This window comes from Pyrus communis, chromosome 17 (genome assembly GCF_041283825.1).
Source record: "Pyrus communis isolate YQ-2024b chromosome 17, ASM4128382v1, whole genome shotgun sequence".
NCBI classification, from domain to species: Eukaryota; Viridiplantae; Streptophyta; class Magnoliopsida; order Rosales; family Rosaceae; genus Pyrus; species Pyrus communis.
The window spans coordinates 28,299,951-28,316,239 of record NC_142581.1 but is presented as its reverse complement, the minus strand read 5'-3'; the positions used below and the strand labels follow the sequence as shown (position 1 = coordinate 28,316,239).

The 16,289-nt window shown below is 35.1% G+C and overlaps 2 protein-coding genes across 2 annotated transcripts; both read right to left on the bottom strand.

Moving 5' to 3' along the window:
* Positions 1–1,606: 1,606 nt before the first annotated feature.
* LOC137749360 (gibberellin 2-beta-dioxygenase 2-like) lies at positions 1,607–5,885 on the bottom strand. The gene is made up of 3 exons (XM_068489457.2): positions 5,377–5,885; positions 2,657–3,047; positions 1,607–2,124 (listed from the first exon to the last, which is right to left on the bottom strand). The coding sequence occupies exons 1-3, from the start codon at positions 5,757–5,759 to the stop codon at positions 1,819–1,821; spliced, it is 1,080 nt and encodes a 359-aa protein (XP_068345558.2). The 5' UTR covers positions 5,760–5,885; the 3' UTR covers positions 1,607–1,818.
* Positions 5,886–13,745: 7,860 nt separating this feature from the next.
* LOC137707971 (nifU-like protein 1, chloroplastic) lies at positions 13,746–15,775 on the bottom strand. The gene is made up of 3 exons (XM_068446927.2): positions 15,350–15,775; positions 14,994–15,130; positions 13,746–14,177 (listed from the first exon to the last, which is right to left on the bottom strand). The coding sequence occupies exons 1-3, from the start codon at positions 15,681–15,683 to the stop codon at positions 13,989–13,991; spliced, it is 660 nt and encodes a 219-aa protein (XP_068303028.2). The 5' UTR covers positions 15,684–15,775; the 3' UTR covers positions 13,746–13,988.
* Positions 15,776–16,289: the final 514 nt, after the last annotated feature.

Genomic DNA, 16,289 nt, shown 5'->3' with positions numbered 1-16,289 from the left:
GCCCCAACAAGTGGTATATCAAGCTGAATAATGATACTAATGATGATTATATGTACCATGCTTTTACTCGAACTGACTTAATTGGGATACACTCACAAAACAATAATACAATGAGGGATGTGGAAACCTACCTAAACAGGTAAGAACCTTAATTAAATTAGCCTAGATGTGCTTGTTTTGAGCATCTTCATAATTATCTCGTAGTACCTAACAATAATTGTTATTCCAAAAGCTATCTCACAAGTAAAGCTGCCAATCAGGGTGGGTGATAGAACCCTGATCGATCACTTTATTTTTGTCAAAGTTGCTGAGACTAAAAATAGCCAAAGGCAAAATCACACTCACGATCGAGTCTTTCTTTTTCATCCCCTCTCGAGGTTCAAACTTCAAATAAAAAATCCCTCGACTCATCATTGTAACTTGTTCGTACTCTAGCTAGCTTTACGGATATTGTAGTCTATTTCTTAATTAATTAGGGGCTATTTAAGAAAAAACATGCGAGGGTATAATATTTTAGTTGAGGATCTTAATAACATAATTTTATTAGCAAACGGTATTATCTAAACTAAGGAAGAGGGGGTAGGCTTAACTTCACAATAGGCTAGTAACAATGTGGTTCAAGTTCGTCCTTGGCGAGAATCGAATCTAAGACCTCTTACTTACAAGTGAAGAGAAATATCACTAGGCTGTAGTACTAAGCGGTGAGGATCTTAATAATAGGGGTGTGCTATCCACACACCCCTTTTTACTTCTCCCACACCCATAGTTAATTTATGTCGTTTGATCTTCTTCAATTCATTCGATCAGAAAGTCAAAAATTAAAAAATATAAAAGAAGTAAAAAAAGATGTGTGAATATCACATCCCCTATTAATATAGTTGAATGAAAAGTGTACATGTGACCGTACTGGAAATCTTCATGGCTAGCAGCTGTAGCCTGTAGGGGCATACATATTTCCCAGCAAAAAATGTCGGCATCTAGTGGACCTAGAGTATGAGCCAAAGATGGGCAAATTGTTGATTGCGATATCGAAACCTATTAGTTGATGCACCTGTGCTCAGACGTCGGTATCATGTAATTTTCCTACGTACGTATACCTAACTGAAGCTGATTTGGTATTGCTATGTTTTTGAAAAAAAAAACTGTTTCTGCTGTACTGTGAGAATAAACTCATTTTTTATGCTTCACGTTTTCAATTTTTTTTTCACCCAAAACTGGAAAAATAAGCTGTTTTTAAGTGTTTACCAAATATCTTTTTGAGCTCAGTTTTTTTTTTTTATACCCACTTTTTATAAAAGCATCTCAGTACCAAACTACTACTAAATCAATGACCATGGAGCAACGTGCTGCAACAACAAAACTTGGCCACGTTGTTCTATCCAGCTAGCTTAATTGATCAAATCAATTTATCCAGCAGGCATCCAACTTAATTGACCAATGAATAACTGAAGAAAAAAATACAGTGGTTTTACTAATACAACAAGAGACAGAAAATACAAACGTACAAACGTCCAAGTAAACTCTCATACACTAATTAATATTAAAAACCTTCCTATATATATATATATAAATACACTTGTTTTATATATATTCAAACAAACAAATCCACATGCAACTAGGCATAAATTAATGGGGAAATGCTTAAATCTCAAAGCAAAAATTCCCGATCAATACAAACAACCTCTAATTTTTCAACTACAATTTTGACCTAGCTTGCTATGCTAGCCATACATATACGCACCTTAACTATGACTACATATATAGACTTAAGTAATTATCTACCTAGTAATTAATCTTTGTACGATGTAATTATACATTCTATCGTACAAGATTGTCCAAGCATGGACATTGAGTTTGATCGTTGCACTTGCAGGTGTGATTATTAATCTTGAAATGGTCCAGACGTGAATCTCCCAATCGTGTAGTGTATGCAGCTTTCTTGTATTCATCCCATGTGAAAGGTTTGTAGAGGCTGGGCTTCTCCGGCGACACCATCTCTGGAAGAGGAGACATCCATGCATTGAGGGGTGGTGCCCCAAAGTACACCATTGACATCCTTGGCTTCACTACTGAGTTTGCCAGTGCTCTATGTTTCACACTTACTAGCCTCCCATTCGTCAAAGCCTGCAAATTATAATAAAAATTAAATTATACTAATGCATACGTTAGAAAACATATATGCACTTTGTAGGTTTGTTTAACATTTGTTTTTTTTAATTAATATTGTTTTTATTTGTGAATTACATTTTACTATTTTGATTTAATTCAATTGGTTTGTTCTAAGAATGAATTTATTGTTTGCAACACCAAAATAAAGAACTTGGCATTGTCATATAAGAAATTATGTTGTAACCGAAGATACTTGTCACTCAGCTTGCCACATTGTAAATTCCACATATTTTTCTCAAAATCGAACTTTGAAATTACTTGCCGGACAAGGAAACGGGTGAGATTTACTTGATTGTTTATCTATCTTTTTCTCTTGTTCTGAAGAGCACCCACAACTAGGATTGGTGAGAGAGAGCGGTTGTACTTTTATTTAATTTGATAAACAAATATTACTTTTTCAAATCATATAATTAGTTCAAGCTTTTCTAGCGATAAAAAAACTTATAAAACTTGGTAAATTTAAGGCAAAATAAATGATGTTACTGACCTGTAAGGCATCACCAACCATTACGAAGAACTGATTGGGGTCCGGAGCCACGGGAACCCACAAGCCATCACGTAGAGAAATCTGAAGGCCCCCCACGTTGTTGGATCTTAAGATGGTCAAGATCTGAGGGTCAGAATGCTCTCCAAATCCAATCCTATTATGATTATTATTGTTGTTGTTAGTGAAGGGATGCTGTTTTGCTGTTGTTTCCCAGTCCCTGATGTCCTTGACTGGAGGATAGTGATTAAACCTAAGAATGGAGTCACTCTGGACGTCTCTGATGAACCTGCTGAACACAGACTTGTCTGGAACCCATAGTCCCTCGGCCAACAAATCAAGAATCTCACATGCCAATTCTTTAACTGCTTCTATGTAATCATTCACTGCACAACTGGATTAATTGAAAGAATATTGATCGTTGTTAGTTAGATAGTCAATGAATAACTACCACTAAATAATCAATATTTAGCGTGCGAGTGAGTGACTGTGAAACCATTATCATATAGAAAAAGTAATATTCACTATTTAATCACTTCAAGAAACATAACAATTATTTGGTGACTTGACTGTCAATGCATGGTGGGATTTACTTATTCACTCGCTCATATGTGCAATATAGCATAATCCAAAATTAAAGCAAGTATTTGGTTAGAAAATCATCTCAATGCATTTCAAAATTGAGTATATGAAAAAAGGATGCTTATATATGCAACTCAACTTTTCATTAAATCTCTCCATTTACTAGTTATTAATTGCAACCAAAATTCTAAATAAATTTTACAAACTAAATGATGTGTCACAAATAGAAATAAGCAAGTTAAAACAAGTTTGTACCAACATCTCCTCATAAAAAGAATGTTAACTAATCTCTTTTATCTATTTTTAATTTGTTGACTTACACAACTTAGCTATATATCGAATCCGGATCCTCTTTGTGAGGATTGTGAAAATCCGTGAACCGTGTTTGGTTATCGTAAATCGTGCTGTTAGAAATTATTTTAAATATTTTTATTTAAAATTAAACACAAATAGTACCTGACAAAAATCGATCACACAATGTACGATGAACGAACATGATTTACAAATCCCTAAAATCATCATCAAAAGACCCGGAGAGGATCCCGTTTACTATATATCATCATGATTAGCGTGTTAATTGGTTCACTTTTTCAAACAAATAATGATCTGGCCCTGGCTGCCGCGAAAAGAGGAAGTCCCACAATCGAACGTGTGGCCCACTGCAAGCCTACCAAAGTACATAAAGTTTCGTTCTCTTTGTACTCAACGAAACTGGATGCCTGGTTTAATGTGGTTTCATTTTACTCATTTGACCAATACCAATAAATCAAACTCATTTTTCCAAATAAATAAATCAAACTCAGATCATGCAAGAATATATATAAGGTCGATCCAAGCAGTCATGTCAAAGTTACTTAGTACATCACATGCCTGATTCATAGATCAGCAAACATTTGGTGACCCCACTTCCAAAAATGTATGAATGGAGAAGTACTACTGATGTAAAATTTTGCAGAAATAAGAATAAAATGATGAGAAATTTAAGCTCATGTAGTTTGAGGTAAAATTTTCCAACTACTCGAGTCGGCCCCGAAAGGGTTAACCTCAAAAATGACGAAAGAGCATAATGCCAATGCCATTGCTAATGCCCTACATGTTGCAAATAGTGGCTGGCAGTTATAGGGCTAATGCTCCTCTATCTGCCTCTTTGCTACTTTTAGATCGTTTACATTTGAATTAAGAAAACTTAGAGGCCATCGACCCAATTGCTTTTCCCATCCTAAAAACTCATCATGTGCTATTAGCCTCAATCATCTTACAGTAATTGAACTTGGATATTCATTAATTTTTAAATCTTAAATCTATTAGGTGAAGATACTCAATTTTGTATATTTTTTTTTGAGAACCATGGTGGTAGGACAGAGGTTTATTAATTGTTGGAATCGATGATTGTATAATTAGTCAAAAACTTAATCCATTGTATTTGCAACAATCTAGATGTGAATTATTGATGTCATCTATTCACAATGTAGGAATACAAACATTATATATTGGGACTTGTTATCATCAAAGAGTTCCCCCCCAACCAATTCGAAAGTCTATTAATTCTTTATGACTTAGGCATATCCGTAATGAAACAAAAACTTTCGCACTAATTGACTAAAATTTGATATAATAACAAATAAATTATTATTCTAACAACTAACAAGGTAAGCATTGTATTAAAAATGTATTAGATACGTATAAAATACATCGTTTGTTATTTCAATCCTTTCTTTTTCCAACAAGGAAAGATGTCGTTTTCTAGGATACCAAGGATTAATACTAAACTATCTTTTCCACCTTCTTTTTACCAAAAAAAAAAAAAAAAAAAATTATATGTATTTTCCACCTTTCATCCCTAAAGCAACCTTCTTTCTAGGACAAGTTTAATGAATTCAAAGTTATATACATTTGACAACATCTTATTACAATGACATGAAAAATTCAAATCAAAGAAATCAATTCAAACACACGATAAACTTATTACCATGAACACCGAAACTTCTACGAAGAAACAGAAACCAAAAACCCAGTTCTCTACGCTTATCATTGTTTTCTTTTTCCTTGATTATATGATTACTTCTCGGACATATATCATGTCTACGAAATATGCTGCATGCATACTCTATAACTAGAAAACCATGAACGCAATATATTACCTGAATTTCGTAGGGTCGTCGGAAATATCATTGGATCTCTCAGAAATGGACTGAGGATTGGTTTGAAGAATAAGGTACTCAAGCTCTCCGGTGTCGCCTTTGCGGCCAATATTTTTGCAGCCATAGCCAAAAGGACAAGCCGGGCCAGCTCGTTGCTTCTCGATTGTTGGCTTGGCAAAAAAATCAGACCCTTGTGTTTCCATTGTCTCAATGACCGCTTTAGGGATACCATGGTTGACCACCTTAAAGAAACCATATTCTTCACAGGCTTCAACAATTTGTGCTGATAACTTTGACCTATTATAATTTGATAGATCGATTGTGGGAATTCCTATTGCCATCGTTTTCTTGCTTCTTATTGGTGAAGGAGATGGTATCACCATTCTTCTTTCTCTTTGTGATATTGAAAGAATATTAATCTGAGAAAAAAGGAGTAAGATCTAGGATAAGAAGGGGAACTTGAGTTTGAACTTTGTACTTTGGAGGTGCGATCAAGGTTGAGCTGGTGCTACCATATATAATAGAGAGAGAGAGAGAGAGAGAGAGAGAGAGAGAGAGAGAGAGAAAGAGAGAGAGAGAGTCAATTATTATTATTTTATGCTAGGTAGAGAGAGAGAGAGAAGGGTTGGGGGGGGGGGGGGGTGGGGTTTGAGTTGATGGTTAATAATTCAAACCAATTAGCATGAACTCTAAAACGTGGGAAATTTGTACATCTGGCATGGCACCTCGAGTCCAAAATAACTAGATGTTTTGTTTGAACATTGTTATTTGTAATTTAATCCGGTTAGGCTTGGGAGTAGGGGGCGCTATCAGGATTTGATTTTTTTCTATTTGCTCTGACAGAGGAAAGAAACTAGGATCACAACCATAGTTTGATGAGAAAACCTTGATAATTCTTTTTATACCTTTGAGAATTCTTTCTATTTAATTTCAACAAAAAAACTAAGACTATAATAGAAGTTCAACAATCAGACTTTACATATAATTTGGCTCGCCTTTGTTTTTAGTTTTCTATGTGTTGTGGATTGCTTAAATTTTATAATATCGTCTTTTCTTAAATATTAAGTTGAATAATGTTAGGAAAGTGATTGCGAGGTATATATATAGTATAATCTACCGTACTTGCTACATTAAGGTTGGATCAAATTGTTAGTTAAATATCAACCACTCAAATTGGTATCCAATACCAAATAATTATCCTAGAACGTATGATTCAGACTAAATTAGTGGTATTTGGGGAGAAAATAGTCATAGATGATCTGGTGCATTTCTACTAGTGTACTAGCTAGAGATTTAGACTAAATTAGTACATCACACTATATATGAGGCAGGGTGCACTGGCTACGTCACACTAGTATGATCAATATGAATTCATGATCAATCCATAATATGGTTCACTAACTCCTCTACAAATTTAGTCTTCTGTATTAGTATATATAAAATGTACTATGTTATTGAAAAGATTGAATGACTTTCTAATTTCTTTTTTATGATTTCTCTATGAATGGGGAGAAATTTTTTCAGTGTGTCAGAAGTATGTTCTAATACACGAAGTGTCATAATACAAATAGTTGAATTTTTTTTTTCGAATATCCAAACACTTGTATTACGACACTTATTGTATGTGTCATGTTCGGCACACTGTAAAAAAAATTCTCCTGAGAAGTGAAGGTTGAGACTTATGTGTATAATTAATAAGGAAGGAGGGGTTGGAGCCAGGCTGGTAGCGGCTGTTTGTCCCCTCTAATTGGGGTCTTGCAAGAAACACTTTTCTAAAGGAGTTGGGAGCTTAAATTAAGGGATAGTTACGCGTATATATGTTTCTTTGATGTTGTTGACTTATTCACGTTTTCACTCCCCACACGTGCACCTCTTGTCTTCTTGCCCATTTTTTAATTCCATGAGACTTTGAAATTTTCAAAAAATTAAAATAAGTGAATGGTTAGAATCAATCTTAATTTTTTACAGCTTTTCTGCCTATTCTTTGTGTGAAACCACGATGTCTAAGATACCAAGCATGCATTATATTGTATGCTCCTCCAAGTTTGGTGGTCGGACCATCTTCGATAAGTGATGCATCTCGTTCTCCGTAATGATTCCATTTTAAGTTAAATTTATCTATTCTTAATTTGTTTTAAGCTGTATCAGGAACTAACAGTTCATTCTATTCAATGTCTTCATGAGGTACAAATAAAGAAGGGTTCGAAATTATTAAATTTGCATTTATTATATTTGTTAACGACGAAAAACAATGAAAAAACTCTTTTTAAACACATATTTATCAAATTGATATATAGTAATGAAAATGTAAGAAGCACAATGCAACCATTTATTAGTATTACCCATTTTGGCACTAAAAGCGCTTTCTCATATTCCCATGGATCGAACAATACTATGTTATTTTCGATGCTTGTATTAGTTTTATATTTTTGCATTTTAAGTATATACTTAATCTTAAAATGTGTCACAAATTGTGTACTAATTGGTAGTAGTTATTTCTCGACGGAACATAAAAAGGGAAAAATCGACTCATAATCTTAGATGTAGAGTTAAATGTTCTAAAGCAACAGAACAACAAATCTCTAGCCATGTGAGCTCCGATATAATATCCCTTTAGCAATACAAATCAATTGTAAATCGATGTGATTGTAATATACATTGTCACAGAGTCAAAGTATTTGCACGTGCAGACACGCAAAAATGGAAAATAGTTATTGAAGTCTTCATTTATCCAAAGTGGTTTGAATCGTTGGACCATTTGTGCAGGCTGACTCTCTCATGCTTATTTATTAACTAAGCGATTTCTAAATGCATGGTTCCACGTGAGCACGCGCAAAAATACAACGACAGTTCACCAATTATTGTAGTATAGGTAGAGAAAAAACGTGAAAACAAGTCCAAGTTGTTTTCGCTTTTTTATGTTTTTGTTTTCAGATAATTTCTTCCTCTATCTTACCGCCTTCCTTTAATTATCCTTTTTTGTTCTTTATTTCTTCTATATACTTTCTTTTTCATTTCTATCACAGTAATGAAAACTAAAAATGAAATAGTTATGAAACGAGTCGTGTATTTATTACCACGACATTTTTTAAGATGTATGTAAGAGTGTGTTTGCTAACATTTAAATGATGAAGAAAGCCCAAGGGTGGGAGGGAAAGAATAGAGAATTATATGAAGAAAAATTTTGAAAATCAAAACAACTTCAAATAGTTTTTACTTTTTAATTTTCATTTTACGTACCATTTCATATACATTTTCCCATGTATATACTATAGTTCTTCATTTCTCAATTTTCTCATGCGCGCGTGTGTGTTCATGTGAAGTTCATGCATGTGGTTTATTATTTATTTTGCTAAATCAGAGAATATTATTATGATTTCATCAGTCCTGTTTATTTGAAAGTGATATTTATACTTTTAACTTAACCTGGATCAGCTTCACTTATTAATAATACCCAAGTCTAACCAAAGAGAGAACTAGAAACAGTACTGTGAAAACCCGCAAGTGTAGTAGTAGTACTTTATTAGCAGGAAAAGAATGATGAGTTAAATAAAAAATATAAAAAATCATATAGAAATGGTTTGTCGGTGTCTTAATTTCCTTGAAGCACGACCCTTAATTTGAGGTTGAAGGCCGGCTAGCTCGAAACATGTATACCAGACAGCATTAAACAAAATTCCATACGAGTGAAACCCTAATGGAAAAGTCCATATGAGATGCTGACAAAACCATGGTGGGTTCTGCAGTTTTCCACGCTTGCCATCTGGCACTCATATATGCCATCTCCGAGTCCTTGTTGCTTACGGCTTGATCCATCGACTGGAGGAATATTTCTTGCACGTATCACCATGGATGACTAGGACATAAATAATTGATGTCCAAGTCCAACCCAGTCTCCTGCTGAAGTATATATGCAAAGATTGCTTTTTTTAATTATAATTATATATCTATTAAAATCACAAATTTCATTTGAAAAATCTTTAGCAAATTCCTAGGCATAAAATTTAGAGCAATCTATAGCATGCTCTCATGTTTCTGGGTTTGATGATTTCTTCAAGATGATATATTCTTCTTCTTTGTTTTATATTTTTATTTTTTAAGAACACCTATTTTGTCATCAACACTGCTAATTAATGTCCTCATGCGTGTGTCTAACTAGGTTTTTCGCATGTGATCAGATCCCTTCAGATGAAACACAGGATTAAGAAATGCTTAATTATGTTTAATATGATGATGTTGGGGGTTCTTTTCTTTGCCAAGAAAATATGTGTGGGGTCCGGTAAAAATTTTCCTCATTTTTACCTAATAATTAGTCATTATGAATGGAAAAATTCATTGAATTGTGCTCAACACCTTGCTTGCACAAGGATAATGAGAATTTTCAATTGCCTAACTAGAAAACAATATTGTTTTAGAAAAACTGCTTTAATTACTTGTTTTTGTTTTAATACAATACGAAATATTAATTTTCAAGCAGTAAAGTTTCTAGCCAATCAAGTAAGCGAGTACGTGTATCCATCCTGTTTGGATTGAATAAACTTTATTTTGTTAAAAATGATCAAGTAGACAGCATCCTCCAAGTTTGGATATAAACTACTCCACTACATGCAATGGTATATAACTGTCAATTAGTGGGTGAGCTTTGATATAGCTTGGGAGTATACTATATAGTAAACAATAGCAACAACACCAACAGCAATAATACAGAATACAAATGACAGGGAATGATAGATAAATAAAAGTTGGAAGATCATCCAAAAGAAAAGAACCAAGATTCTTTTCTTATATTTTGTTTATACTTGTTGATCTATATTTTTTGGTTTTAATCGTTCTTGTCCTTGAAAAAAAAAAAAAAAACAAAAGAGATAATTGAAGAATATACTACATCAGCATTTCATTTCAGTGCACCTACGTACACACAACAATAATGGTCTAACAACACAATTAATTTGTGCCCCCTTCAATTTTATTAAGCATAAAAACATTTTGTGCCCTCTTAATTTCATAGAACATATATAAAAATACCTAAAATGTGCCCTTTTGTTCATAGGGCAGATTAGTTTGTGCAAAACAAGAGAAAAGAAAAGTCCACAAATATGTGCCTTTTAAAATTAGAGCACAAAAGTTTGTAGTCGGTATTATCTCAGCTTGCATGTGTCCTTGTTCCCAATTCTATATGCATGGTCTCCAGAATTTTGGATCGACCCAAATACACACAGAGGGCCGCAGATCCTGTCACCTTTGTGTCTCCTTGTATTTGGAGGCCTGCCTTATGACTTATTGACAACTGACTCTATTACTTATTTTTATTTGACATAAAAACATTAAAGAAATTCTAAATAGAAGAAACCTACGCTTGGGCATTGGCATCTGGCAGTATCTTCCTCGCGTATCAACTTTCAACCATACCCACTCTCCTATGCCATACCATTAATCTGTGAGATTTTATAGATGTGAGTTGACCAAACCATTAGTTTGATTTGTCGGATAACAAGTCAATAGGATTGTGGTTTATATTGAATGAGGATCCGGCACATCCGTTTATTGTATATCGTGCAGCCAGTTTTCATCAGGTACTGTTTATATTTAATTTTAAATAAAAAATTTACAATGATTTCTGATCGCATGATATACGATGAACGAATGTGATTAGAGAATCCTTGGGATCTTCACAAAGAGGATTTGGAGAGGATTCCCATTCGTTTATATTGACTTACTAAGTTTTTATATAATAAACCAATGGAGGGAATTATTGGACCTCAAAAGTAAAAAAAAAAAAAAAAAAAAAAAAAAAAAAAAAAAACGATACTTGACTACTCAAGGACGAATAGGAATTCCTACTCAAAATTGTTTGTTGCCAATTTATAGAACTTCATGTTTATAATCAGAACCATTCATGTTATAAATCATCTTATAAATATCATCTTTGCAAAAAATCAATTAAAACTAAGGTTATTTAGTCATCGAACTGTATAAAAACAAATGAACAAAATTGGGAAAAGCATTACATACCGCTTATGTCTTTGCTAGAATAGTTTTACTAAACAACCTTAGTTTTAATTCATTTTTTGCAGAGATGATCTTTACAGTGTGATTGGGAACGGTTTTGATCATAAGTACAAAACTTTGTAATTCAAATGCTAAGAGTTTTGAGTATAAGTTTTTACTCATCTTTGAGTAGCCAAATAATATTCAATTTAAGTAGTGTTGGTTACAAACTCTAAACAACCCTAATACGGGGTGCAGTTACTATCACGTCGAAATAAGCGGCGTGGTCTCTCTTGTTGTTAGTATTGTTGTTCAAAATACACTAGTCCTACTAAAAGTGTGTATTATTCTGAATACACGAGAAGAGTATCAATTCATATCGACATCCGTGATATCTTCTCCGGCAAGTTAAGATCTTTCAATACTTTTAGGGTGCGTTTGTTGCATCAGACTATCACAAACTGAACTAGTTTTAAAGACTAAGCTGAACTGGGTTGGCTTGTACTAACTAGGATAAGAATAATGAAGTATTTGGTGTAGTGCCGGATTAGGTCTCGGACAAAAATATTTTAGACCCAATATTCTTGTTAATAGGAGAACATGAAATTAATTGAACACAAGATTTTCAAGGCTAACTACTTTGAAATCTCACTAATCATGGCATCATTCTACATTGCTAAATCAATCAAGGAGGCTACAGAAGAGACGCAAGAAACTGAAATCGACACGAACACCCCAAAACATTTATCACAAACAGAACTGAACAACAAATTTACATAAGATATAAGCAAGAAACTAAAACATTCATTTGGATACAGGCAATTTTCAGCTTGCCTTTTACAAGAGCCTTGAATAGAGGTACAACCAAGGGTTCTTGAAAAATCTGGGATTCTAAATGTTTGGCAAGCATCAGGAGCCAACAAGCACTGTAACTCTAATTCCAATTTGACAAGCTGGATAATGAGACAACCTCTCTACTCTGCAGCTTTAAGAAAATAATCAACAAAATAAGAACAAAAAAGAACAAAAGAAAAAGATAACCTTTTAAACATTATGCAGCTTCTGAGCTTATGATCATCAAAACACATGAATTCACATATACTGATATACCAATCTTCATCATAAACCATGATAAAATAAAGTGTAATACAATTCCAACATTCATAAACACTATTGTAAGTCTGCAACCACAAAAGGCACACCTTGAATTTGTGGCTTGCATATAGGAGCATCACCAGTGGCTCTTAGATGAACAATCACTGCACAATATGGAAAACCCAGAAAAATAAAACACCATTGGTAAAGAAACAGGAAACTCAAAAACTAAAACTGATCAAAACAGTCCAAAAGAGCTTAAAATCCCGATTAATCACTGAGAATTAATGGCATTTTTTTTGTAAGAAATCCAAAAGTCTCGCCTTTTTTAACAGCACTTGGAGACTCCGGGTAGCCATTTGCAAACGATCTCTGAAATTGGAATTTCAAGTCGATTTTGCTAGGGACCGTAATTTGCGAAAAAGCCCAAATCAAAACGATATCGAAATCCAAATCTTTTTGTTTACCTTTTCGAACAAGAAGATGTGGTTGCAGAGGATATCAATGGAAACCATTGGCAGCGATGGAAGTCCGTCGTCGATCGTCTATTTGTTGGACGGCTACGAGGACGGTGCGAAGCTGATGAAACGAGTCTAACGCAAGGCGATGCGAAGCATATGAGACGAGTGGGAGGCGAAGCGAAGCATATGAGATGAGTGGGAGGCGAAGAGAAGCAGACAGTCTTAGTAGTCCGCTGCTCTTTGGCGGCTATCGTGAGATCGGCTAGCGAGGTTGTTAGTCGGGACAAGTCCCTTCTAATCTCATTAAAGTTAGCACTTCCGTGTAATAAACATGAGATTAGACCAACTCTTAGTGTAGTCTAGTTCAGTGAAGGCTAGTGAAGCCAAACAAACACGCCCTTAATGAACTTGAGTTTCTGCAAACTAGGGTTTGTTGTGGAAGACTAACTCTTAGCGTAATCTTCTATAGCAAACCTTCTCCTCTCTTACAAAACCTAAATGTTTGCATTGCACTAATAATAGGTCTTATTACAAACTCAAGCAATTGTTTTGCGATAGCAGAGACCTACTATATATACACGTTCAATCCACTCGTCTCTTCTATTAGAATCCGAGTAGAACACCGACAAGAAATCCTCATCCAACAAGTGTGCATAAACTAGGATGGAAACCGTGTTTCTATCCTATAATGTCTAGAACAATTCAAAACCTTTTCCTTTTAGACTTCTATGCACCATTTTGAATCCAAATAGTCGACTACAACATACATTGTCATACTCATATTTTGCTTTCTATTATTCTTCTTTTGGACATAACTGTGGGATATTCTGCAAATGTTTTCTTTCATTTTTCTACTGAATACGCAGAAGTTAATAGAATTCCCCCTCAGAAGTGTTTACAACAGAGAACAAAGCTGGAATTCATCATGTACCAACGGCTAATTACACAAAATTCATTGTACAAGTAACGATAATAAGTCACTTATTCAACCAGATACACAAATTGGAAGTTGATGGAGCCTGCGGCTAACCATTTTGAAATCGGAAGACATCTCCATGGGAGTCAAAGCTATCCAGTGAATACAACATTGACGATATCCGGGAACTTCTCCTTAATCGCTGCTTTGATTCCTGATCCGATAGACTCAGGCCCTACATAATTTACATGGCAATCCCCACCTTCAACCGATAACACTTCCACACTCCCGCCAAAGTTCTTTATGGCTGGTCTCAATATGTCCAGATGACGATTCACTACCTGCATTTGCAATTTTAACACACCATCAAACATTATGGGCCTGCTTCGCAGTTCTAAAACCTCTATCAGATAATCAAAAACGCTTTTGACACCATTTGGCCAAAAACGTTAAAAGTGGTTCTGGATTTATAAAAACACTTACTAGTATTAGCTTTTTTTCTTTTACAGAAATTACTTCAATTCATTATTCAGTCCAACAATGTTTGGGAGTGCATTCTTTCGACATTTTCTCTTATTCGAGATGGCAAAATTGAAATATAAACATCTAATTATTGATTTTTATTCTGGAGCTGCACATCTTGTAGCAGGAGGAGTCCAATTGGCCCTTCACGTTCTTTTCGGCAATAAAAGCAGATGCATAATAGATTCGGTATGGCCTTAATGCAGGCAGGTGAACACTTTATGAGTGATTTTGGACCTTCATGCATAATCTTGAATTTCGAAGGGCAAGCCTTTCTAACATCACCTTGTCATTGGTGCAGTTTTTCGGACATCTTCCCGAACATGAGTTGTGTTTTGAGGGATCATGAAGGACAATTTTCGAAAGGCGTGGCATCGCTAAGTGAGTAATCGACAAGATCATTAGGGTCAACAGATTGACCCATAATTGCTTCCCTTCATCTCCATAGCTAGCTCTAATCTCACAGAATCTCTCGCTCTCAATGTCTCTAAAACCCACTACTTCACTAAACACTTCCGGAAAAGGACTTTAGACGTGCTTCTAGCAGAAGTCCTTCCTAAGGAAGCACTTTCAAACATACACCCTGACAAATTAAGAGTATGCAATCCATTAAAATCGAGTCAGGAAACACTGACCTCAACTGTGATCTCTTTATTTTCTTCATCAAAGACTTGTTGAATATCCTTGAGCGCATCTCCAAACTTTTCCTTGAGCACTCTTTCGATTCCCATCTTCATGGTGGTCGTTGAGCTCGGACAGCTCCCACATGCCCCTGTTCATCCATTAATTTTATCAAATTCACTGTAGTGTGCAACGATACGATAATTACACTGAATTCATCTAAACTACATAAACGAGCACACCGCTATAGCAAACTTGATTAAACCAAATTTAATGTATTTTCAATTACCTAGTGACTTGTTTATACAATGGTTTCAATTTCCCAAAATAAATCATAGTAAAAAAAAAAACAGAGTTGAATCAAATCCACCTTGCAGCTTGAGCGAAACGACGCCGTCCTCAACGGAGACAACGTCGACGTTACCGCCATCGGAGATGAGATAAGGGCGGACGTCCTCCAGAACCAAGTCGACGTTGGGAACCGTGAGTTCGTACTGCTTGGCGGAGTAGAGTCCCGGAGAAGAAGACTCGGCGGCGGCGCTTGGGTTCGAAGCTCTAATGGCGCGTTTCAGAAAGATGGGCGCTTTAGAGGTGAAACAGTGCCGTTTCAAACACGTAAATTGTGGGCATTGGTGAGATTTGGGTGGGATTTTGGAAGAAAGCGTTGGGGCTTGGGGGAACCCGGTGGCTGCGAGAGACGCCATGTTTGAATAAAGCAAGGCCGTGCAAGTCTGTTTCTGGAAGATGGGGGGTGGGTTCAGTTTATGACTTCGACAAATTTAGGGGCCTTTGAGAGAGTATAACAAATATCTAGTTAAAAGTGCAATTACTATATGCTAGAAATTTAGTCCATAGGGGCGATTGGGGTACAAAACTATGCTACTTGAATGATTGAATCCCCCCTTCTTCAATTTTATTTTTGTTAATTTTTTTAATTTTTTTTAAATAGGACCAGTGGTTGGTTTCGTCACAGTAGTTTATCATTTTGGGGCTGGAAAGACTCACAGAGCATTTTAGTCTCTTGTGATCACCATTCTGTGATTCATCAGCATCAAGACTCAACACAATTCTTCAAAATTGAGTTAGGAAACTTTTGCTTGCTACAAAACATTAGATTTCTAACATAAGAAAATAAATATTTAGAAGAGTGCTTCCATGCGCAAGTGGGTAGCTTTCAACTGGAGGAATGTGAAAATTTAGTTGGATTTTAAAATGGGAAAAACTTTGATGACTCGATGACGCAGAACAGTTAGCGAACTAGATTATAGAGCAGGTCGACATGCACAAGCAAAAGAATACCGATGTTGAAA

Bases quoted from the DNA above. Each gene is read 5' to 3' on its own strand.
- LOC137707971 (XM_068446927.2), bottom strand. From the start codon at position 15,683: ATGGCGTCTCTCGCAGCCACCGGGTTCCCCCAAGCCCCAACGCTTTCT. The intron at 15,131-15,349 runs GTGGATTTGATT...ATGGATGAACAG, and splicing joins CGTTTCGCTCAAGCTGCAAG to GGGCATGTGGGAGCTGTCCG. The intron at 14,178-14,993 runs GTCAGTGTTTCC...TTGCAAATGCAG, and splicing joins ATAAAGAGATCACAGTTGAG to GTAGTGAATCGTCATCTGGA.
- LOC137749360 (XM_068489457.2), bottom strand. From the start codon at position 5,759: ATGGTGATACCATCTCCTTCACCAATAAGAAGCAAGAAAACGATGGCA. The intron at 3,048-5,376 runs GTAATATATTGC...CAATTAATCCAG, and splicing joins GACGACCCTACGAAATTCAG to TTGTGCAGTGAATGATTACA. The intron at 2,125-2,656 runs GTCAGTAACATC...TATAATTTGCAG, and splicing joins TGGTTGGTGATGCCTTACAG to GCTTTGACGAATGGGAGGCT.